The 23,860-nt window shown below is 44.5% G+C and overlaps 2 protein-coding genes across 2 annotated transcripts in view; one reads left to right on the top strand and one right to left on the bottom strand.

Annotated features, from left to right (window-relative positions):
- The window catches only part of ELOVL4 (ELOVL fatty acid elongase 4), a 45,171-nt gene extending 32,410 nt beyond the window's left edge, over positions 1-12,761 (bottom strand). Inside the window, exon 1 of the mRNA XM_083431216.1 lies at positions 12,291-12,761. Coding sequence (XP_083287342.1) covers positions 12,291-12,381 — 91 coding nt within the window. The 5' untranslated portion in view covers positions 12,382-12,761. The remainder of the gene's footprint in view (positions 1-12,290) is intronic.
- A 7,993-nt stretch (positions 12,762-20,754) lies between these two features.
- TTK (TTK protein kinase) overlaps positions 20,755-23,860 on the top strand; it is a 39,126-nt gene continuing 36,020 nt past the window's right edge. The window contains exon 1 of the mRNA XM_083431163.1: positions 20,755-20,959. Within this exon, the coding sequence (XP_083287289.1) occupies positions 20,872-20,959 (88 nt within the window). The 5' untranslated portion in view covers positions 20,755-20,871. The remainder of the gene's footprint in view (positions 20,960-23,860) is intronic.

The raw sequence follows: 23,860 nt of genomic DNA, 5'->3' as shown, positions 1-23,860 counted from the left end.
ACATATTTATTGAAAATGACTTTTGAACTTATTCAGTTTCTTTTCCTTTAGATACCAGTGTGCTGGTATCTAAAGGAAGTTTAATCTGAAGGGAGTTTAATCTGAAGGGTCACCATAAGGACTGGCGACCATGCTAAATGGTGTGGGCTGTGGTGGTGGGCTGAGGGAAAAGGGAAGTTTGTGAAAAAAATGGAGAAAGGGGCCTTCTCTAAGAAAGAGGACACATGAAGCTGCTGAGGAGAGCAGGAAAGTCATCTTCTGCTAGGAATGCTCAGGAATTTTGTTTGGTCTGCATTTCAAAGTAATTATTTGATCTGCACCTCCTGGATTAATGTGCAGATTGGAATACAGTTATCTGTCATGGACTGGCTGGATGCAGAGGAGCGATAGGAGGAATGCCCAGGGGGAGAAGGCTCAGAGCCCAGGGAGTGGTGGTAGGACAACAATGAGTGGTCGGAGGGAGATGAGGGAGCAGACTGGGAGGAGGAGGTGTCGGAAGCTGAAGAGAGAACAAGGTTTAGTGAGCAGGAAGAGGTTGTGGCACAGAGCAGTCCAGAATCAGAGGCAGAAGTGGAGGCTGGAGAAGTGGAGGGGGGCCCAAGAGGCAGAGATTAGGCAGGCTGCTGAAGAATCCAGGGGGTCTCCGTTCTCCTGCTGTGGCCAGTTTCCCTTCCCCTGGTTTCCCAGAACCCACAAAGGTATGAAGAGAGCAAAGCAGAGACTGACAAGGAGTCAGAGTCTCAGATTGCTTGGGAAGGACCCAGGGGAATAGGAGCCTTAGATTGCTGTGGGAAGGTGGAAACCTTCTGTGCTCACAACTGCTTCATTGGGGTAAGATCTTCTGGAAAGAGTTGCTGTGCTCACTAGGCCTGAGCTGTTTTTGTTTCTTTGAATAAAAAATTAACTTCACTGACACCTTGTGAGTTATTGCTGACTTGCTTCTGACACCCACCCTGACATTATCCTTCAGATTTTGTACTTCTTAACTCAAAGAAATCCCAAAATGTGTATTTTAATATTCAATATGTTTCATAATGTATACACCAGGGTTTCCCAAACTTTGGTTTCCAACTCTTTTTGGACTACAATTCCCATCATCCCTCACCACTGGTCCTGCTAGCTAGGGGTGATGGGAGCTGTAGTCCAACAACAGCTGTAGACCCAAGTTTGGAAAACCCTGGTGTACAGTAAGAGAAAATACATTTAGAATGGCATAGTTTGTTAGAAAATGTGTTCCAATTTATGTATTTAAATTACCAATTTCTGTGCCAAGCTTTAAAAATAAAGTTGCAGATTAATTTGGAAGTGGAACAAAACAGACCTATAAATGAACACATTCAAAACTGGCATGGATAGGAAATGGTGATCAATCCATTTCTAGCTTCCATCCACCCCCTTCTGCAGGTGCATTGAACATTATCTTCATCTGGCATAAGCATGTATATGTCTCTGCACATGTATGTACACACACTTTCGGTTTGGCATTAGAGGGTGAGCCCAGCCTTCCTTCCACCTCACACTATGCTCCTCCCCATTCCTTCTCTGGCACAACAGCAAGGAGACTGGAAGCTTCTGCTTCTGTTGTAGTGTGTCATTCAAACCATAAACTGTGGTTAATCTTAGCTATGACTAGTGAAAACAAGCCAGCTCCAAGTGAAGCACAACGAACATTCAAAACAACACTCACTGGCAAAATCAACAGCTTCCTAGCTTTAATGTACCAAGTTAACAATTGTATTGGAACAACAACCACAACAACCAAAATGTGGTTCCAACTAAATCCTGAGCAAACACAGTCAAAATGAAACCCGCTGACACACACTACCACAAATGTGGTCATAAAGTTGAATACAGATATCTGCCCTTTAATTATAGTGACATTCCCGGAATAACTCCGCCTTAATGAACTTGAGGCCAATTGGAGGAAAATTCCAGCCACATGGCTTCTGATGCCACCACAAACCTGGATATGGTAACTACTGAATGCCGAATTCCTACAAATGCAGTTTCAGCATGACCCTACTTAAGTTTGACACACCGGGAGAATGAAAACTGCTGCTACAATTTAAGGCACTCTCTCCAAACATTTGCTTGCAGAATGTGAAAAAACAATAGAAAAATTAATACTATTGCTATGGATACTTCGCCCTCCATACTTCTGCGACTGTAGAATTAGGGGGCGGGGGCACTAAAACTCAAAATGCATCATTTCAGAAATACCTGGTAGTAATGGCAATAATGGAAATGCAAAGGATAATATAGGGAAAGCATATTAGTTCTAGCTGAAAATATAATGAATATTTATTGCAAAAGCAATTAAATAAAAATTGTCAAGGACTGGCAGGACTCTGACAAGTGCATGACAGAGGTGGGGGAGCTGGAGGTGGACCCAGGAGAGGGGCTAGTGATTTATGGGGCTTGGTGCCAGCTGTGAAACAGGATACAGGGTGGGGGGAAGGATCCATGCAGTCAAAGGTGGAGGTGGGGCTGCAGGATGGGTCACAAGCAGAGGAAGAGGTGAGGGGTGGGCCAATCGAATTGTCACCATCCCCTTCCCCAATATCTCCTAAAACCAGAAGGGGCTTGAAGAGGGAATAAAAGCAATGACTTATATGCAGGAGAAATTATTGGGCGATATTCAACACTAGTCCTCCTCTAAGTAAACCTGCTGAAGTTAATGGGGATGATTAACTTAGGTTAATTGATGTCAATAGGTCTACTCTGAGTAGGACTTAGTTGACTACTGCTCTTTATTATATTAAGGAATCTAGATTTAGTTTCCGTAAAATAATTTAAGCTGCAAATACATTTTGTGGCATTTAAGAGATACTAGTGTCATTAAGAGATGGCTGTGTCATTAACTTGGACTCCTGCAGCAATAGCAGCTCTGACCTGCAAACATTCTGATTTCCTTATGTAGGCTAGGAGGGAGGACCTTCTGTTTTTTATTTTCCTTCAGTTCCTTCAGTAATCATATACATGCTGTCAACTTGACCACACAACTGTTGCAATGGTCAGAGTAGGATTTTTGCAGGCACAATAACTTGAAGGGGAGTTCTCCCTGCATTTCATTTTCAATTTGTATACCACCACCTTTCTACATCACTGTATTTAAGGCAGTATAGAGACCGCAGAAATGGCAAAATGTGCAACAGCAAAAATCATGCTGCCATCCTATCAATCCAAAAGACAACAACAATAGGAAAACAAATTAGCAAAAGGCAAGAATCCAATTCACATGTGGCATTACAAGATAATGAAAATAATAATAAAACAAACAATAGAACTAAAGAATCACCATCAATTAAAACAAGTTAAATCATTATAAACAACTAAGACAAACATCTGGAAAAATGCAATGCAATGTGGCTGACCCTGTTCTGTGGAACAACATCCCTGTTGAACTGGTTAATTCAACAATACATGCTGTAGATTAAATTCTAGAAATTTTGCCAAGCTATGCTTCTCAAAACATATGAAAAACACAACACAACTCATCTGTCACTGAGATGAAAGGCAGTAGTGAATTGTCAGACACACAAAAATCACATACTATATCACAAACATGCATGTTACAGTCCTATGGTTTAAACTACATCATATATCTTAAGGGCTGTCACATGGTTTAAACTACATCAGATATCTTAAGGGCTGTCACATGGAAAAGGTAGCATGCTTGTTTTCTCCTGCTCTTGAGGGTAGGACTCGAGGCAATGGCTTCAAGTTACAACCAGCATTCAGAAAACTTTCTAACAATAAGAGCTCTTCGGCAGTGGAACAGACTCCCACGAGAGGTGGTGGACTCTCCTTCCTTGGAAGTTTTTAAGCAGAGGTTGGGTGGCCATCTGTCATGGATGCTTTAGCTGAGATTCCTGCATTGCAGGGGGTTGGCCTAGATGACCCTTGGGTCCCTTCCAACTCTAAGATTCTATGAAACCACTCAGTTACCTTTCCTCGTTTACAGTAGCAATCCGCTGCATGCTGATGCATACGAGCATCACCTTTACCAAAGATGACTAGTGCTGCTACCTCTGATTTGTTTATTCACCATATTTGTATTGCATTTCTCTTCCATAAAGCTCAGATCACCCAAAAGAGAAATTGTATTTTAAGTTCACAATAACCCATGTGACAAAAGCAAGGCTAAGAGATTGTGACTTGTCTAATGACCACTCTGCGAGCTTCTTGGCTGGTGCTGGCTGACTGCCATTTGTCCCTTAGTAGGACAATAGGAAGCTGCCTTATACTTGGTCCATCTAGCTCTACCCTTGGTTCGTCTAGCTCAGAACGGCTGAAACTGATGGACAGCGGCTCTCCAGGACTTCATAGAGGGATTTCTTCCTTGGGATGTTCCATATGCAAAGCTGATGCTTAAGCACTGAGCTGCATTCCTTCCCCTGTGTTCCACTATACACACACACACACAATGGGGTGTTGATTTGGAATTTCCACTCTTTAGTGTTACTCTTGCAAAGATGATCCACATATGGAGAAGCCTATTATTAAAACACTATCCTTGCTAGACTACGGCAACAAAGTAAGGATACCAGAAACTTGAAATGAATGTGAGTTGTACAAAAGAGCAATTGCACAAAACCTACTGGTGTCCTAGGCATTGTTACATTAAAAAGTTTCTGCCTTTCTGAAGCTTCCATGCATTTCAATAGAAATGTTACACAGAAGAAACTCCCAGGTAAACTACAATCATAATATCCAGCCAAGGGTGGCATTAGAAACACCCACATACCTCCTGCCAAGTATGCTTAGAAATCTAATTGTGACCATTTGATTGCTAGGCAAAGGTAATTTCCACAGATTGAGCTATTTCTTTATCCACTGGTAATGCTGTATCTAAACAGCCCACAAAATACATAGAATATGGACGCTTTAGTTAGGATTCCTGCATTGCAGGGGGTTGGACAATATATCACTCGGGGTCCCTTCAAACTCTACGATTCTATGATAATACAAAATATATAAGCCTTCTGTATTAAAATGGTGTTGATGTTATAAGAATGAGGCTTTAACTCGTCATATACATAAGAACATATCCACCATGACTGCCAATTTGTTTCTGGGTCCCAATTCAAGGTGCTTATACTGGCATTTAAACCCTAACCAAGCTAGTCCTCAAATATCCTTCCCTACAGACTCTCTAGGATCAGATCAGCAGAGGGTGGTGACTTGGTAGTTTCACTGCACTCAGAAGTTCATGGTGGTGGTGGCGGACCAGAAGAGGGCATTCTCTGTGGCAGTAATAAGTGGATACCCCTGAAATAGCATGTTTGGGAGGTGAGGAGAAGGCAGAGCTGGCACAGCACAGAATCTACCGCAACCTGAGACAGCCTGCTAACATCATGTGATTGCAACAGCTCTGTCTCCTCTCCACCCCTTTGTGTGGTGGCAATATAGTGTTTGTCCATTGGGGCAGATGCACTGGGCTGCTCAGCAGCTGGACTCCCCTGGTGGTTCAGGCCAATGAAATCAGGCAAAGTTGAGCAGAGGGACACATTTGCCTCATCCAAATCAGGTGTTCGGATCACTCTTCCCAATCTTACCTGAAACTGCTATGGGGAGAATGTTATTTGTTGTTTCTTGTTATCTGAATGGTAAAAATTTGCTTAGGATCAATGCAAGCTGTCTGTCCACTTGGTCTTTGATATAACTTTGGTAAGCACAGGGTGGGGAGGGAGTTTATAGTGAAGTCTGAAGCACCTCAAAATGCCTCTGGCAAGTAAAAGAACATGATCCTATGCACACTTACTTAAAAGTAAACTCCAGTGATCAGTAAGGGACTTCTGCGTAAAAAGGCCCAATAAACTTGAAATCTAATGGATCATTTTGTGTAGTGTAACACCACCAGAATTTGTTTTTTAACGTTCTGGGTGGCACCTTCACTAATAACTTCTATGAACAGAGGAAAGGGCGGTCACTATTTCTTCTGTCAGCACACTCCCTAGGCTAGGTCACGTGTGAAAATGTATTGCCACAGGGCAAGAAAATTGCAAAGCACAATGAACTGTATCTCAGGATTAGATTTCCTGGAAAAATATATAACTGAATAATACTTATTTAATCACCTGCAGACCTGTAGTCCTTTGAAGTGTGCACTGAGTTTCTGATGAGAAACATCTCTCTACCCCATTCCTATCCCAGCACTATAAGCTAGGAAGGATATTGAAATGCACAGAGATCAAACTGAAGGGATGTATGAATACTGCCTCTGTAGCAATTGCTCAAAATCATGGGTGGGGAACCTGTGGCCCTCAAAATGCTGTTGGGCTCTAGCTCCCATTATTCCTGATCACTGGCAATGCTGGCCAGGACTGATAAGAGTTGGAGTCCAATAATACCTGCAAGGCCACAGGTTTCTCCTCCTTGATTTTAGTAAAATGCTGAGGAGCAAAACAGTTCCATTTGTTCTGCTCATACAGCCATTAGCCTCCTGAGAGAACGTCCCTGCAAAACTAGAAGGAACATGGAGCAAAGTTACATTGGAGTCAAAATGCATAACTATTCAATTACTCTACTGACTGTAATATTAAATATTATGTGTTGGACCTATCTAGGTTAAGTCACGCTTAGAGTAAGCCCATCAAAATCAATGTGACTTGATATTTGTGATGAAACTTCAGCCTCAGTGGCTCTATGCGAAGCACAACTGAGTTGGGATCCAAACCTATATTTTATCCCTGCAAATTACCACAATAAATGAGACTATGAGACAATGTGTTGTGGAAATAAGAACTCTGATTTACCCATCATACCCAATGAATGCTCAGTCAAAAACAATATAGCAGTGGCAGAGAACAAAGAAGCAGGTACAGTTCTATATCACCTTGCTTGGGCATAAGACCCAATAAACTCAGCAGACTTATTCTGAGTGAACACGTGAAGGTATTCAGTATAGCTGCCTTCCTAAACCTGGTGACCTCCAAATATTGTGGACTACAACTTCTATCATCCGTAATTGATGGCTATCAAGGCTGGGGCTAATAGGGGTTGTATCTAAAACATCTGGAGGGTACAAGGTTGGGGAAGCCTGATGTATAGGATTGTGCTGTTGAGTTCAGTTCATTGGTCTATCATAAAACAGGATCTCCCCACCCTACTGATGGTGCAATTCAGGTGTTAAACTTGAAATGTAGGAAGAGGTACAAGAGGTACATAGCAATTCTGGGGAACCTGCCAGTTGGACTGCTTTTTCAAGCATCCCAGTTTATCTTTCTATCTGGAATAGGTCAGATTATCACTGAGAACAGAACAATCCCCTTGGTGAACTGAAACTATAAAAGGGATTTATTTGTAATCTGTAAACATGAGGTTTTCTCTTTACTTGGCAACCCTTCACACACAAGCCCAAATCTGCTTCTGAGCATCAAGGGACGCTCAGATTCAAGACGCTGAGCATCTGATGTTGCGCAAAGCTATTCATACTGTACACACCTGGAAGTGCTCTCCCGTTTGATCACTGCGCTCAGATTTGCACATTGATCTCTTGCCCATATGGATCACCCCACAGATTTCAATGAAGGCACCTGATCCATACACAGAAGGTATGCATGTGTGGATTTGGTCCTTCCAATGAAATGAATGGAAAATGTTCTGGGGAGAGTTCTGTGTGCCCATTAACTTGTAGTTTGAGTTTATGGTTTTAGAAGTTCACTTCTCCCAGTAATATTATTAACTTATGATCATGCTCAAGTGCTTTGAAGCAAAGAGTCTACAGGTTAAAAACAAAAACAAAAAACAAGAGGCAAAAAATATTCTTGGACAAGGGCTCTCCTTAGCTGGAATAATGGCTGAGAATTCTTAGATTTTCTTCCACCACTACTTTTCATATTGCTTAATAACTGGGTGCATATATATTTACTATAAAGCTATGTTCATTGAATATATTGGGTCATTTTACCACTTATTCAGAACTGCCTTTTCAGGACTAATGCCTTTTTTAAAATAAAGTGATCACATGGAACTAAAGCCATAAAGATGCTGTATAACTTTGATAATAATAACTTGGTATATATCAGTATTACTAATAATCTTTCAGAAGACTTCAGATTTATATTAACCTCCTAGTCAAGCAATAGCTGCTCAATTTCTAATTTATAAACACACAACACACACACACACACACACACAATTTCACCCAACATTCTTTCTTATCTCTTACATCCTGCAGGTTCTCAACTTATAGAAAGCAAGAAATTAGAAACACAGCGAACAATTTTTGAACATTAAAGCAGCTAATTCACATTCCGCTTTACCATGATGCAATTTCTGAGCAGTCAACTTGTGACAGAAATTCATGCTATACTCTGTGATTGATGAAATCTCTTCCAGAAAGCAACTTCCATAAAATTATCACATTGTATGAGTGATACAGTTGCATGAGCTGGCCTTGAGGGACCTAATTAGAGTTGCGAAAGAACAATAAAAAATATTTAGGAATCTGATTTTAGAAATATGAGAATGCTGAGAACAATGAAGGGAAACTGTGTAGGTGTTCTGAGGGGGGAAAAAATATTCATTCCTTGTGCAATGTTGCTGTGTAGTGATGTTTCCAACATGGTGAAATGTCTTATTCATTGAGCAATATTAACACATGGCAAAAGCCTTTACAATATGAATGTTGGGCAAGGCCACAGCATGGTATAATTTCAAGATGATGTGGATTGAGAAATGATGCTGCGGAACAACAGATGATCTGATTCATCTGTTGAGTAGCATCACTGCTATTATCAAGGAGCTCTACAATCTGATAGGCAAACCCACATTTTTGAAACCACAAACACCAGTATTTGCATGCATCAGGGATTAGTATTCAGGAAATATTACAACAAGCATGAGAATGTGGCCAGGAAAATATGGAGTAAAGAGTAAAGGAGTGCCCATCCCACTGAAAGCATCATCCAACACCTCAAGCTTTCCTGACTCTCTCAGTAGCATAGACAGTGACACAGAGGTTACGCAGAATTATAGCATATAATCATATCACAGAATTGTAGAGTTGGAAGGGACTACAAGGGTTATCTAGTCCAACCCCCTGCAATGCAGGAATCCTTCGCCCATTGGGGGGCTTCAACGCGTGACCCTGAGATTAAGAGTCTCACGCTCTACCAACTGAGCCAAAATTTGCTCCATCCTTGTTCTAAAATAAAGCTTTGGAAAAGGAAGGCAACAGTTAACACTGGGTGGTAGTTAAATGCATGCTGGAAGCCCACAGATCAATGTTGTCTTCAGCCATTAAGGATGGGGAGGGGGCATTAGCCACCCAGATGTTGGGACTCCAACTCCCATCAGTCCTAGCAGCATGGCCAGTAGTCAGGGATGATGGGAACTGATGTCCAAAAACATCTGAAGGAGCACAAGCTACCCACCCCTGTAGTAAATTAATAGCTGTACTGTTATAAATTTAAAAACGTTGGCGCTGTATAACCAAATGATCCAGCACATTGCACTGTAATAATGTTATTTGGTGAAAGAGAACTCAATCTGCCCTAGCAGTTCCGCTACAGAACTGCATTTATTTCAAACAGCGTTGGGGTGTGGCTTCTTCAAGAACCAATTAAATGAATGGAGAGATGCAGCCGCAGTGCTTGGAGGACTCCTCCTACAGTACTGTGACATCAGGATAGAAATATTATTTTGATTCTAAAAAACTGCATGCGCCGATAAGGGCTGCAAGAGCACACTCTCAGAGCTTGCTTACAAGTAATTTTGACGGCTTTGGAGGCCAGTATGTTTAGGAAAGCAGCTGAAATCTCATATAGTTCCTCACCCACAGCATGTCCCCACAATCTCATGGTTCTCCAAAGAGCCAAAAAATGAATAAACTAAAATGTCCTACTTTAACATTTTTAACTGGGGTGTGTGTTTTCTTGTCACAGAGGCATCTCAGATTATGCCATACAATTGACACCTATGTATGGCAATCTCAAACAGTTGACTAAGCAAGATAAGTTAGGCACTATTTTCTCAGCAGTCTAAGTGATAATTAGTATTCCCTCAAAGAGAGGAAGACAGCGGAGTGAGTCCATATCATAGCATTCTGGTTTGCTGCCAAATTCTTCCACACTAATAGTCTACCTTCTTCTATAAGAGCTGATATTTTGGCTGTTGCTGATTTGTGCAATGTAAACTCTAGCAATTCTGAGGCAAAGTAGTTATTAATTAGGACCAGAAAACTACTTTGCTATTAAAACCTTGTCTTTAAAAGTTTCTTAGAGATGACTAGTGCAGCAGTTTGCTTTTATGTTAAATGAGAATCATATAAAAGCACTGTAGGAATGCAAAATGGCTCATTGAAAACATACAACTACAGCATTTTATTCAATCTTTTACATTTTGGGGAAATGCAGATGTTGGTTAATATATCTGAAGTATGTCTGAAAGTGAGATCAGGACATGAAGTGCAATAATGCAGATCAAGCAAGAATGTGCTGTCTCAACTGAAAACGTAAGATTAATTTACAATCCAACAGATGGCAGAAAGGGATGGGAATAGGAATGAAGGCAGCTCATGCAATAATGAGTTACTGGGATCTATAACCAAGGCCACTTGGATTCCATAGCAGTGAAATCCATCATAGGTTCATTGTAGAGCCATCTTGGCATTCAATAAGTACCTGACAATCTTTACAGCTGTGCAGAAGTGATACTTAAGAGTAAAACGTGTACATAAAAGACAGTCCTGCCTTCTTGAAGATAAATGCAGTCATACACATTCATTAAGTGCATCTCTGCCCTTTAATGAGTATGTATTAAAAAATATTGTTTAGTGGGTTGTTCAGGTATGCCCTTCATAAGCCAGAATTGTATGTACAAATACTGACAAATACTGCCCAACATCCTTGCCACTGCATATGTGAAGCCACTCAAAGACTGCAATCCTATGCCCATTTACCTGGGAGTAAATCTCACTGACCTAAGTGGGACTGACTTCTAAGCAAACATGCACATGATTGCACAGTACCTTTCTGACTCTTTGGCCTTGTTCCAAATTCCAGCTGTAGCTATTTTATTACTGATCCTACTTGATGGATATTGATCTATCCAGCATCAATTCTGCAATAACATCTCATCTTGAAAATGGGGAAGGGAAGGGGGGGGGGAAGAGCCTACACCTTATAAAATGAAATGTGAGACCAGGCCTTGAACTCCATTTCATTTTAATTAAACCACACATAGCCATCTCACGAAACTCTGCTATAACTTTCAGATTACAATGCAAACCAGTCTATCTTACCAAAATGGGATCTGCCTTAAGCCTAATATCTAATGTGTCATGATGGCAAATGACCCCAGGGCTGTTTTCCCAGTGTGTCCTCCACATGTTCCCCAAGCTAACCCTGTAACAATGGGAGGTGGGGGGGAGACACTTTGCAAACCACTCCATTTCTCATTGTGGGCCTGGGCCCAAGAGCAGCAACGTGACTGGCACGTTCCCAGTTTGCTCGGAAAGCTCTGCTATGCAGTGATGGAACACAGTGACCAGCAATTAACATGGTTACCATCGCAGCCAAGTCTCCAGTAACAAAGGATTTGAAATCAGTCACAATGGGGTGGGGAATCTTTTTATATTTAATATATACAGTATCTGTATATGTATGTATGTATATGTATGCATATTTGCAGTTTCCACCCAATATTCAGGCAGCTGCGTGGGAGCTGCTGTAAGAAAACCTTATGCAGCAAACTTAAACGGAGCCTGCTCCTCCTGCTGCACTTCTAGCTGGCGGGCCCCCTAAGGGGAATGACGGTGAAGTGAACAGAAAAAGAAGAAAGACCACACCGAAAACATCCACTTTCAGAGCTATTGGCTGCTGGGGGTGGGGTGGGGGAGAGAGCGCTTAAACAGGCCCCATCTAAAGCCAGATCCAGATCCGCGTCGCAACCTTCCTTCCCAGACCCGCTTTCCCAGAAGCCACGGAGCCATTTTGACCGCTGTGTGACAGTGACAGCAGGCGAGGAATTGGAGACGGGGCGCGGGGGGTGGGGGCTGCTGCTGCCTGGCCGTCTCTTTGCGGCCTGGACGAGGGAAGGGGATGGAGGGAGACGGAGATGGAGCTGAGGCGGCGGCCGGAGCAGCAAGAGATGGCAGAGGAGGCGGCGGCGGCGGCAGCGGCAGGTGCCTTGTGGCCAGCCAGGCGCGCTAAGAGGATGCAACTTGGATAAGGGGCCTGCAGGAAGCGCGGCTGCGGAGAAGGAGGCTGCGGGGAGCTTAACAAAGGCTTGGCAGCGCGTCGCTTGGCCGGCCGGCCGGCGGGCGCGCACACAGGCTCGGTTACCTCGGATGGTCCAGGTCCAGCGATAGAACTCCAAGGTGTCGTTCACCACGTTGGCGATGAGGCCCGGCTCCCCGGCGGCGGAGTGGCCCATGGCTGCTTGGCTGGCTGGCTGGCTGGCTGGCGGGCAGGGCAAGCGAGCGAGCGAGCGAGCGGCGGCGGCAGAGGAGCCGGCGGGACTGGTCGGGGCGCGCGCGCGTCTGTCGCTGTGCGCCGGGGCTGCTGCTGCTGCTGCTGCTGCCGCTACTGCTGCTGTTCTTGCTGAGAATGAAATTTAAATCTCTGTCTCTGGGTATCTATCTGCAGGCCCCGCCTCGCTTCAGACGACTCCCGTGCCCGGGGCCAGGGAGGGAGGGAAAAGGCAGAAGAACAGGCGCCGAGGCTGGAGGCACCTTGGGATGGAGAGGAGCGCTTAGCTCGGCTTGCGTCACGTGGCCGTCGCCTTTCCCGGGGGCAGCGCACAAAGCGCCCGTCCAGGCGCACGCGCACAGACCCGGGGCGGGGGCGCGCGCGCTCAGAGTTGAACCACCTGCTTTATTGATCACGGCGGGGGCGGGTATTGCTTGGTCTCTTCGCTCGATCCCAGTGTGGGGCGTCCATAAGGCCAGACGCAAAAGGCCCCCATTGCAGCGCCTGGCGTGGGTGGGTTTCCCCCGTTTCCATGTCTTGACCAGCTGCCACGGAGGAGCGCTGGCACTGGGGGACCCTTCAGGCGGTGTGACCCCCCGCACCCCAAAAGAGACCGTGTCGCCCCACTCCTTTGCCTGTTTATATTCCTTTCCACCAAGCCACTCCGAGTGGCATGCACCCTCCTCCCGCCCTTGGTCCGCATGTTGAATCCCCCCATAGCCCTGTGAGATAGGTTGCGCCGAGAGACCTCAATGGGGATTTGTTGCCTTTTCACAGTAGCAACTCGAAGCGACTAAATGTAGAAACAAACGTTTAAAACTACTGGTAGAAGAAGAAATAAGGACCTTTTGTGGGGGCTTTTGACTCCAGAGTGATCTTGATTCTGCACTTGTGACAGCTCCAGCTGAAGTAGCGAGTGCCACTGTTGAGAATGTGTAGTGGGATCAGGTTCCGCTTGCGCAATCCGCTGCTGTGGGCACGGTGCTGGCAGCATTTAGCCACATGCCCTCTGGACATTTAGCCACATGCCCTCTATTTCTCCGTAACATAATTATCAGGTGAGGGCCACCTTTCCTGGCTTATTAAATCTAGCAGAGGTGGGCTGACTTGGTTGGGTCCACAGTGTAGTTAAACACTTCATTACCTGTGGGTGTGGTGCAACAGTTCCCAAAGAAACAAACTCTGGACCCCTTAGACTACCAGTCCATGACACAGATTAGTTTGACCCATTCCAATTTGGGTTCAGGCCAGGCCGCAGGACTGTGTCGGGCTTGGTCACCCTGATGGATGGCCTTTGCAGCGAGTGAGACAGGAAGAGTGAGACCTTGCTGCTACTGCTTCTTGATCTCTTATTGGAATTTGATACCATCCATCGACCATGGCGTCTTCCTGGACTGGTTCCAAGGAAATGGGAATTGGGGGCACTGTACTACAGTGGTTCCAATCCCACCTTTGAGACCGTGTCCAGAAAGTAGCATCTGGAGAGTGCTTTTCAGCCCCCTGGTGTCACAGGCAGGGGCAATGTGTTGTGTTTTGCCACCTGAGGCGAAATGGGAAGCTGCGACCCCACCCTGCCGCCACTGGGATGCATGGCAGCGCCCACAAAGATGTGACGATAATGGTGGGTTCCAGCGAGATCTCACAGAGTGTACCGATTGTGAGATGTCTTTGGAAGCTGCCGCAACCTCATAGGCAGCTCGGCCCTGGCTGCAGGACATGATTTTATCTCCAAGGCTATTTAATATGAAGATGAAGGTCACTAGTTGGCTTGGGGGCAAGGTGCCGCCAGAATGCAAATGCACCCCGCTCTATTTCTCCTTAACATAATTATCAGATGAGGACATACAATCCCTGGGTCAGTGCCTGAATGCAATGGGACAACAGATGAAGCAAAACAAGCTGAGCTGCTAAGACAGAGGTATTGTGGGTAGGCAGTTCCCATATCTAAGAAATGGGTCAACTCCCTACCCTGGACTCCCTCGAAGGAGCAGGTTCACAGCTTGGGGTGCTTCTGCATCCAGCTCTGCCACAGGAGTCTCAGGTAGCCTCAGTGGCCAGAAGCATTTGGTACGACAGCTATGACCATTCCTGAACTGGGAAAACTTGGCCACAGGATTTCATGAATTGGTTACTTCAAGAATGTGTTACTGTAATGCACTGTGTGGGGGGCTTCCCTTGCGCTGGAGCCACAAACTGCAGTTAGTGAAGAATACTGCAGCATGACTGCTGACAGGAGCAAGGCCTTGTCAGCATATAACACGTGTGCTAAGAGATCTGCACTGGCTGCTAATCTGCGACTGGTCCACACTCAAGGTGTTCCTAAAAGGTAAAGGTAAAGGTACCCCTGCCCGTACGGGCCAGTCTTGCCAGACTCTAGGGTTGTGCGCTCATCTCACTCTATAGGCCGAGAGCCAGCGCTGTCCACAGACACTTCTGGGTCACGTGGCCAGCATGACAAGCTGCATCTGGTGAGCCAGCGCAGCACACAGAACGCCGTTTACCTTCCTGCCACGCTCAAGATGTTCCTATTGGTATGCAAAGCCCTTAAGCACTTGGGATCAGTTTACCTGTGAGATCACCTTATCCCCATATATTCCCTCTTGACCACTTTGTTCTGTGGAAGTAGCACTGCTACAAGTGCCACATAATATCATCCCCAAATCTGTAAGAAATCGATCTTTTAGTGTGACGGCATCTACACTTCGGAATTCCCTGCCTATTGACATCAAGCAGGCGCCATCACTGTACTTTTTTTTAGGCACCTGATAATTTTGTTTTAAAAATTCTTTAGACAAGCCTACCAAGATATCTAGAATGCTGATATGTTTTTAGGTTTTTTGCTGGAAATTTAAAATTGTTTTTACTGATAATTTTATTGTTAATTCTTTTTGTAGTCCACTGAGCTTCTTCTTTTTACAATCAAGCAGTATATACAGGTGAAACTCGGAAAATTAGAATATTGTGGAAAAGTTCATTTATTTCAGTAATTCAACTTAAAAGGTGAAACTAATATATGAGATAGGCTCATGACATGCAAAGCGAGATATGCCAAGCCTTTATTTGTTATAATTGTGATGATCATGGCGTACAGCTGATGAAAACCCCAAATTAACAATCTCAGAAAATTAGAATATTAAATGAAATCAGCAAAACAAGGACTGCAAATAGAGCAATATTGGACCTCTGAGAAGTAGAAGAATGCACATGTACTCGGTACTTGGTTTGGGCCCCTTTTGCTTCAATCAAGGTCTGATGTCTCTCATCTTTCTCTTGGCAATGCCCCATAGATTCTCTATGGGGTTCAGGTCAGGCGAGTTTGCTGGCCGATCAAGCACAGTAATCCCATGGGCATTGAACCAGGTTTTGGTACTTTTGGCAGTGTGGGCAGGTGACAAAGTCCTGCTGGAAAATGAAATCAGCATCCCCATAAAGCTCGTCTGCGGAAGGAAGCACGAAGTGCTCCAAAATCTCCTGGTAGACGGCTGCGTTGACCCTGGACTTAATGAAGCACAGTAGACCAACACCAGCTGATGACATGGCTCCCCAAATCTCTTTTCTGATGAGAGCAGCTTTTGCATCTCATTTGGAAACCAAGGACCCAGAGTCTGGAGGAAGAATGGGGAGGCACACAATGCCAGATGCTTGAAGTCCAATGTGAAGTTTCCACAGTCTGTGCTGATTTGGGGAGCCATGTCATCAGCTGGTGTTGGTCTACTGTGCTTCATTAAGTCCAGGGTCAACGCAGCCATCTACCAGGAGATTTTGGAGCACTTCATGCTTCCTTCTGCAGACGAGCTTTATGGGGAAGCTGGCCATGGGTTGGCCACATTCTCTTACGGTCAATCTCTGGGGTGGGGTGGGGGTGAATGCCAGTAGTGATTGGGGCCAGAGGCAAATGTGGGTGGAGGAAATGGTGCAATTCCCAACCTTGAAGAGTAGGAATATACATTCCATCCATGGAGAAGAACGCCTACTCAACTGATAAACATGGTGATGCCACACCAGTCCATCTATACGCTGGACAATCCACAGCGTCCTTTGTTGTCTGCATCATCCATTGAACTTGGCCATTTGCTTGAGGATAATGAGGTGCAATGGCGACAGCTTGGATAAGGTGGTCCACAAATTCACTGAACTCCATTGATATGAACACAGACCCATTGTCAGAGGCTACAGCATCTGGCAATCCATGTGTTGCAAATAATTGTTGCAAGGTTGTGATGGTTGCAGCAGATGTTTGAGATGGGACTAAGAGCCCTTCAAGCCTTTTTGAGAAGGAATTCACCACAGTCAAGAAGTTAGTCCCTTGAAATGGTCCTGCAAAATCAATATTGTCTTGACCATCTCATGGGAACATAGATGTCTTTGGTAGGTTATGCCAAGTAGCCTGGCATGTGCTGCACTCATTGACAATCTTTACAAAGTTAGAGTCAATTCCAGGTCACCAGACATAGCTATTATCCAATGCTTTCATGCATATGATTCATGCATATGCTGCACAAAGTGTGGGCAAGATGGTTTGACAATTACATTCTAGGATAACAACATGGTTTATCCATAAAATACATCCTTTATGAGCAGACAGCTCATGTTGGTGGCTAGTGAATAACTTGAATTCATCAGACAGTTTTGCAACTGACCACCCACACCACCCCCAGAAAGACACGAAGTACTAGAAGATCTGAAGAAGTTACTACTGCAGCTTGATCAGGTTGCAGAGGTGCACATGGAAGGGCTTCCAACATCAAAACTTCCATTGGAGGTAGCACATCACAATCTGGTTTCCATAATGGCATATGGCTCAGGACATCAGCCTTAGAAATTGTTCTTCCTGACTTGTAGACTTGTAGATCATCAGGGGTTTGGCCTGGGTGTTCATCAGTATGTGGAGGATACCCAGGTCTACCTCTCTTTTAAATCAGAACCAGTGAAGGCGGTGAAGGTCCTGTGTGAGTGACTGGAGGCGGTTGATGGATGCAGGGCAGCTAACAGATTGAAGTTGAATCCTGACAAGACAGAAGTACTGTTTTGGGGGGACAGGGGGCAGGCAGGTGTGGTGGACTCCCTGGTCCTGAATGGGGTAACTGTGCCCCCAAAGGACCAGGTGCGCAGCCTGGGAGTAATTTTGGACTCGCAGCAGTCCATGGAGGCACAAGCCAATTTTGTGTCCAGAGCAGCTGTCTACCATTTCCATCTGGTACACAGGCTGAGACCCTACCTGCCCATGGACTGCCTTGCCAGGGTGGTGAAAACTCTAGTTATCTTCTGCTTGGACTACTGCAATGGACTCTACGTGGGGCTACCTTTGAAGGTGACCTGGAAACTACAACTAATCCAGAATGCGGCAGCTAGACTGGTGACTGGGAGTGGCTGCCAAGACCACATAACACCAGTCCTGAAAAACCTACATTGGCTCCCAGTACGTTTCCGAGCACAATTCAAAGTGTTGGTGCTGACCTTTAACAGCCCTAAACGGATTTGGCCCAGTATACCTGAAGGAGCATCTCCATCCCCATCGTTCAGCCTGGACACTGAAGTCCAGCTCCGAGGGCTTTCTGGCAGTTCCCTCACAGTGAGAAGTGAGGCTACAGGGAACCAGGCAGAGGGCCTTCTCGGTAGTGGCGAACACCCTGTGGAATGCCCTCCCATCAGATGGCAAGGAAATAAACAACTATCTGATTTTTAAAAGACATCTGAAGGCATCCCTGTTTAGGGAAGTTTTTAGGTATGAATAATAAATAATAATAATTATTATTATATGGACAAGTGTATTGTCATAAAAACTGAGCAAAAGACTCCAGCACAGAATGCATAGGCTTATTGATACGGTGTAAGTGGCTTATTCCCTGTGCACTTGCAGTCTCTTAAAGTCTCACCTTATCATTAGGCTTAATAGTGGCACTATTGGTGCAGCCTACTGGGTATGTGTAACTGGTTCAAAGACTTATTGTTTGATGAGATGCTCAAGATCTCCCTCAATTTTTTTCCTTGCAAAGCAAAAGACAAGTTTCTGGGCTTCATGTGAATTTATGCAATAACTGGATCCAGATGGAATGACACTGACTCCCCGTTGTAAGCTCCCAGTTCCTCAGAGAAAACACTGGGAAATCTGTTGACAACTTGGCTTGCAGTGATGCCATGAATTCCTTGGACACTGATTCCTAGTGGTCCGATTCAGTTCCTTCCCAAGAGGCTCTCACACTGTCCCTTTGCAATGTTGAGTGGAAGCTTCCCTTTGAAAGAGCCATACAGCACATTCACATCACAGCTTCTAGCAGGGTCAACCACCTTCTCCTTGTAATCACAAAGTATACTTGTTGGCCTCAACTCTGGCAACGGATCCCAAGATAAAATGTGATGAAAGGCATTTTATTGATTATTGATAATCCAGAACCAGAATCCATTTTCATTTATGACTACATCTGGAAAAAATGCAGAATCCATAGGCATGCTGAAACTGATACAACTTCTGGACTTCACCGCCATACAGTCAGTCAGGATCTATTGCAGTTCCTAGTGGATTTTAAATGGTATACTTGCTCAAGTTGGCCATAATTTTTGCAAAATCTGCACTAAGTGTCCTTGAATTTGCAAAGAGAGTGTTGACGCAAACCTCCACAGCCTGTGCTGGGCTTGGTAGGCCTGGTTTTATCCGCAAATGATATGGGGGGATACATTTCCTGTGTTCTGTTGACCCTGCTGCTACATGTTCTCTGCCTGCTTGCTATGAACAGCATTTATTTTCAAATCTGTCCCTGTAATTTCTGTAACATGTAGTGATGCAGTGTCACTGGGTAGGGCCTTCTCTTGAGCCAATATAAATGACAAATTTGGCAGTGTTCAAGTGCTTCATCATAAACACCACAAACAAGGCGATATCATTCCTAGCATGCCATCTACGAAACCCTCAAAACTGCACTTGAGACAGCGTAGCTCTGCAATAGAAGCAGTAATGCTATGGGGGGAGGGTAGAATCCCTGTGACCCACATGTATGAACATGGGGCTAAGCTTTGGTGACCTCTAGGTTGGATTGTTGCAATGCGTCATGCATGGGACTGTCTCTGAAGATACTCAGAATCTTCAACTGGTGCAAAATTCAATGGCCAGATTACTCACCAGAAGACATATATTGAGCATATAACACCAATCCTGGCCCAACTGCACTGACTGCCAATTAGTTTCTGGGCCCAATTCAAAGTGCTAGTGTTGACCTATAAGGCCTTACATGGCTCAGGACCTCAATACTTTATACAGACTGACACGGACCCTGTGCTTGTCATCCAAGACAAGCTCTATGTCCCCTCTCTCCGGGAGGTTTGTGGAATGCTCTCTTCAGAGAGGCTTGCCTGGTGCCACCATTATATGTTCTGAGGCGCCAGGCAAAAGCATTCCTCTTTACCCTTGCATTCGGCTATTAAATAATCTATAGCATGTTAAATATGTGTGTGGGGAGGGAACTGTTATTATGATTCTTTTATCATTATGCTGCCTATCATTATGCTATGTGCTATGTTTTTATTCTTCTGCTCTGTTGTTAATGTTGTACACCACCCTGGGTGATAAATCGGGAAAATAATATCCAATAAGAAATAAGAATGTGTGGCATGAACATAGACATCCTGGCTTTAATAGCAGTGAAACAGGAAGAGAATAGCAGATCAGCAATTTCAAAGGAGGGGCCTCAAAATGTAGGCCTTGAAGGATTCTTATCTAGTCCTGTTGACAGAGTGCTTCCAATAATTATACATTATTCTTGGCAAGGTTAAGGAATAGGTCAAGGGCTTGTCTATCTAAAAGGTGTTCATATGGCTGAAATCATGCTTCATATCTGTCTGGGAGCAGGAAGGTGAGTCATTCAGAACCATACAATTTTCTCAAGAAGGTAATCTGATGCTTATGGGAAACCCACATACAGGACCAATTGGAGCACTTAACACCTAATAGGCATTATTGAAATCTGGTGAGATAAGACTCAAGACTGGAATGTAGAAATTGAGGGGTATAACCTGTTCAAAAGGAATAGACCGAACAGGAAGGAAGGAGGAGTATACGTAAAGGATGTGTACACTTGTGAAGAGATCCATTACCTGGAGCACAGAAGGCAGATATGGGTACAAATTGTAGGAGAAAGAAATAGCAGTGACCTTACTGTGCAGGTCTGCTATTGACCGCCAAACGAGACTGAAGACTTGGATGATGCCTTCCTAGAGCAGATTACCAAGCATTCAAAAAGGAGAGATACAGTAGTCATGGGAGACTTCAACTCCCTTGATATCTATTGGGACTCAAGAAATTCCTCTATTGCCTTGATGTCAGTTTCATTTCCCAGAAGGTGGAAGGAGCAACAAGAGGATCATCTAACTTGAACCTGGTCCTCACCAACAGGGAGTAACTGATTGATAAAGTGGAGGTACTGGGGAACTTGGGAGGAAGTGATCATGACCTCCTGATTTCATGATACAGTGGCAAGGGAAAGTTGAGTGTAGTTGGACCTGCACTCTGGACTTTAAGAAGGCAAAGAACTACTGGGTGAGATCCCATGGTCAGAAATACTCAGAAGGGAGTCCAAGGTGGATGGGAGTTTCTTAAAGGTAAAATTTTGAAGGCACAAATGCAGGCAATATCAACAAGAATGAAAAGTGGGAGGCATCTAAAGAAACCGGTGTGGCTGTATAAGGAGCTTAGAGATGAGCGAAGATATAAGAAGTGGAAGAAGGGGGAAATCATGAAGGAGGAGTATACAAAAGTAGCCACAGTTGCAGGGAGAAGTCGGGCAGGCGGGCCAAAGCTCAGAATGATCTCGAGCTTGCAAGAGAGGTTAAAAATAATTTAAAAAGATTTCTTCAGCTATGTTTGAAACAAGAGGAAATACAAGCAAGTGGTAGGTTCTTTGCATAGAGAAGATGGAGAAATGCTAACTGGTAACAGAGAGAAATCAGAACTGCTCAACACCTAAAGGTAAAGGTACCCCTGCCCGTACGGGCCAGTCTTGACAGACTCTAGGGTTGTGCGCCCATCTCACTCAAGAGGCTGGGGGCCAGCGCTGTCCGGAGACACTTCTGGGTCCCGTGGCCAGCATGACAAAGCTGCATCTGGCGAGCCAGCGCAGCACACGGAAACGCCGTTTACCTTCCTGCCAGTAAGCGGTCCCTATTTATCTACTTGCACCTGGGGGTGCTTTCGAACTGCTAGGTTGGCAGGCGCGGGGACCGAGCCACGGGAGCGCACCCCGCTGCGGGGATTCGAACCGCGACCTTTCGATCAGCAAGTCCTAGGCACTGAGGCTTTTACCCACAGCGCCACCCGCATCCCATTGCTCAACACCTACTTCGCCCAAAAAGAAAGCAGTGTTCAACCTGGTGATAAACAGAATACATGATGGAAGGAGGAAGCTGCAGCCCAAGACATGAAAAGAGGTTGTAAGGGAACACTTACCGGTAGCTACTTTAAATGAATTCAGAACTCCAGGGTCTGATGAGCTGCATCCAAGGCTACTAAAGGAGCTTGTGGATGTAATCTCAGAGCCTGTCTATTATCTATGAGAATTCCTGGAGAACAGGTGAGGTCTCTGCAGGCTGGAGGTGGGCAGATATTGTCCCTATCTTCAAAAAGGGCGGGAAAGAAGACCTAGGTAACTACCAACCGGTGAGCTTGACAGTGATACCAGGAAAGGTCCTAGAACAGATAATTAAACAGCCTTTGAGCACTTAGGAAAGGATGCTGTGATTACTAAGACCCAGCATGGGCTTCTCAAAAACAAGCCATGACAGACCAATCTGTTTTTGATAAAGTTATAAGCTTGGTGGATTAGGGGAATGCTGTGGACGTAGTGTATATTGATTCCAGCAACACTTTTGACAAAGTCCCCCATAATATTCTTGCAGAGAAGCTGGTAAAATGTGGGCTAGATGAGGTAACTGTTAGGTGGATTTGTAGCTGGTTTACTGACTGAACTCAAAGAGTACTCAGTAATGGTTCCTTATCATCTTGGGGAAAAACTGACAAGTGGGGCACCACAGGGTGCTGTCTTGGGACCGTTGTTGTTTAACATCTTCATAAATGACCTGAACGAAGGAATTGAGGGGGTGCTCATTAAATTTGCAAATGACTAAACTGGGAGGGATAGCTAAGACAGAGTGGGGGATTCAAGATGCCCTTCAATCTGTTGATTGAAGAACTGGGCCCAAACTAATAAAATGAATTTTAATAGGGACAAATGTCAGGTTCTACACTTAGACAGGAATATCCAGCTGCGCCAGTTTACGATGGAAGACACCTGGCTTGTCAGCAGTACATGTGAAAAGGATCTAGGGATCTTAGTAGATCCCAAGCTTAACATGAATCAACAATTTGATGCAGCAGCAAAAAAAGTGAATGCTATTCTAGGCTGCATCAACAGAAGTGTCTGTGTCAAAGGAAGCAATAGTACCACTCTATTCTGCCAGTTCTGGGTACCACAATTTAAGAACGATATTAACACGCTGGAATGTATGCAGAGCAGGGCAACCAAGATGCTTAAGGGTTTGGAAGCCAAGCCTTATGAGGAACAGTTGAGAGAGTTGCATATATTTGGACTGCCCCCTTATTCCCTCACCCCAGTAATGCTAGATGAGTAGCACTCAGAAAGGGGTCGTTCTTTGCATCCCTGCTCTTCTAGTTAGTCACTGAAAGGCAGGAGAGAAGTAGAAAGGCTGAAAAGGTAGCGGGGAGGACTCCCAAAGGAAAACAATGGTCCCTGTAAAACCAATTAATCAATTTGCAAAGGCCAGAGTAAAGAAGCACATATTTAGCAACCAACAGAAGCTGTAAAAATATGGTACTAGAGGCACCTCTCTCGACAGGTCTACATTCTCGAGGCTATCACTGAGATGGCCTCAATGTGGTTGTGCTATCTATATTTGTATCATGGGCAGCTGAAGATGGGAAGTGGGGCAAAGAGCACAGGAAAAATATAGTTGAAGAAGGTAGGTATGACTTGCCTCCCTTGCATCACATATAGGCTATGCTCACAGTCTTATTTAATATTGCAGATAAACCAACTACAGTATTGACAAATTACTGATAAATTCATGACAGGCACACAAGACTTTCTGCTTGCCATGCAATTTTACACAGTGCATTCATTTTTTAAAAAAGGTTGTTTGAATATCTGTTTAAAGTATTGCTATCACAACATCTAACACACACTTTTGCAAGATTCATTTGTCGACTCTTGAGCATAAAAATGTGCCCAAGTGATGCTTAGGTGTTATGTTGAAATTAGAGTAACATGTACGGTCAAATCTAAAGCACTTTTCCACATAACAAGTTGAACACTTTACTGTCTCACACATTGCAGGTGTGTGCTGGTGTTACAACACCTACCGTAATAGGTGTGTCAGCTACCTTAAGGTGTGTACTTGTTTGCAAGAATGATTCTATATCCTGACTTTCACATTAATAT

The sequence above is a fragment of the Podarcis tiliguerta genome (genome assembly GCF_965153285.1).
Source record: "Podarcis tiliguerta genome assembly, chromosome: 3".
Taxonomy (NCBI): Eukaryota; Metazoa; Chordata; class Lepidosauria; order Squamata; family Lacertidae; genus Podarcis; species Podarcis tiliguerta.
This window is presented reverse-complemented; position numbering and strand designations above follow the sequence as displayed.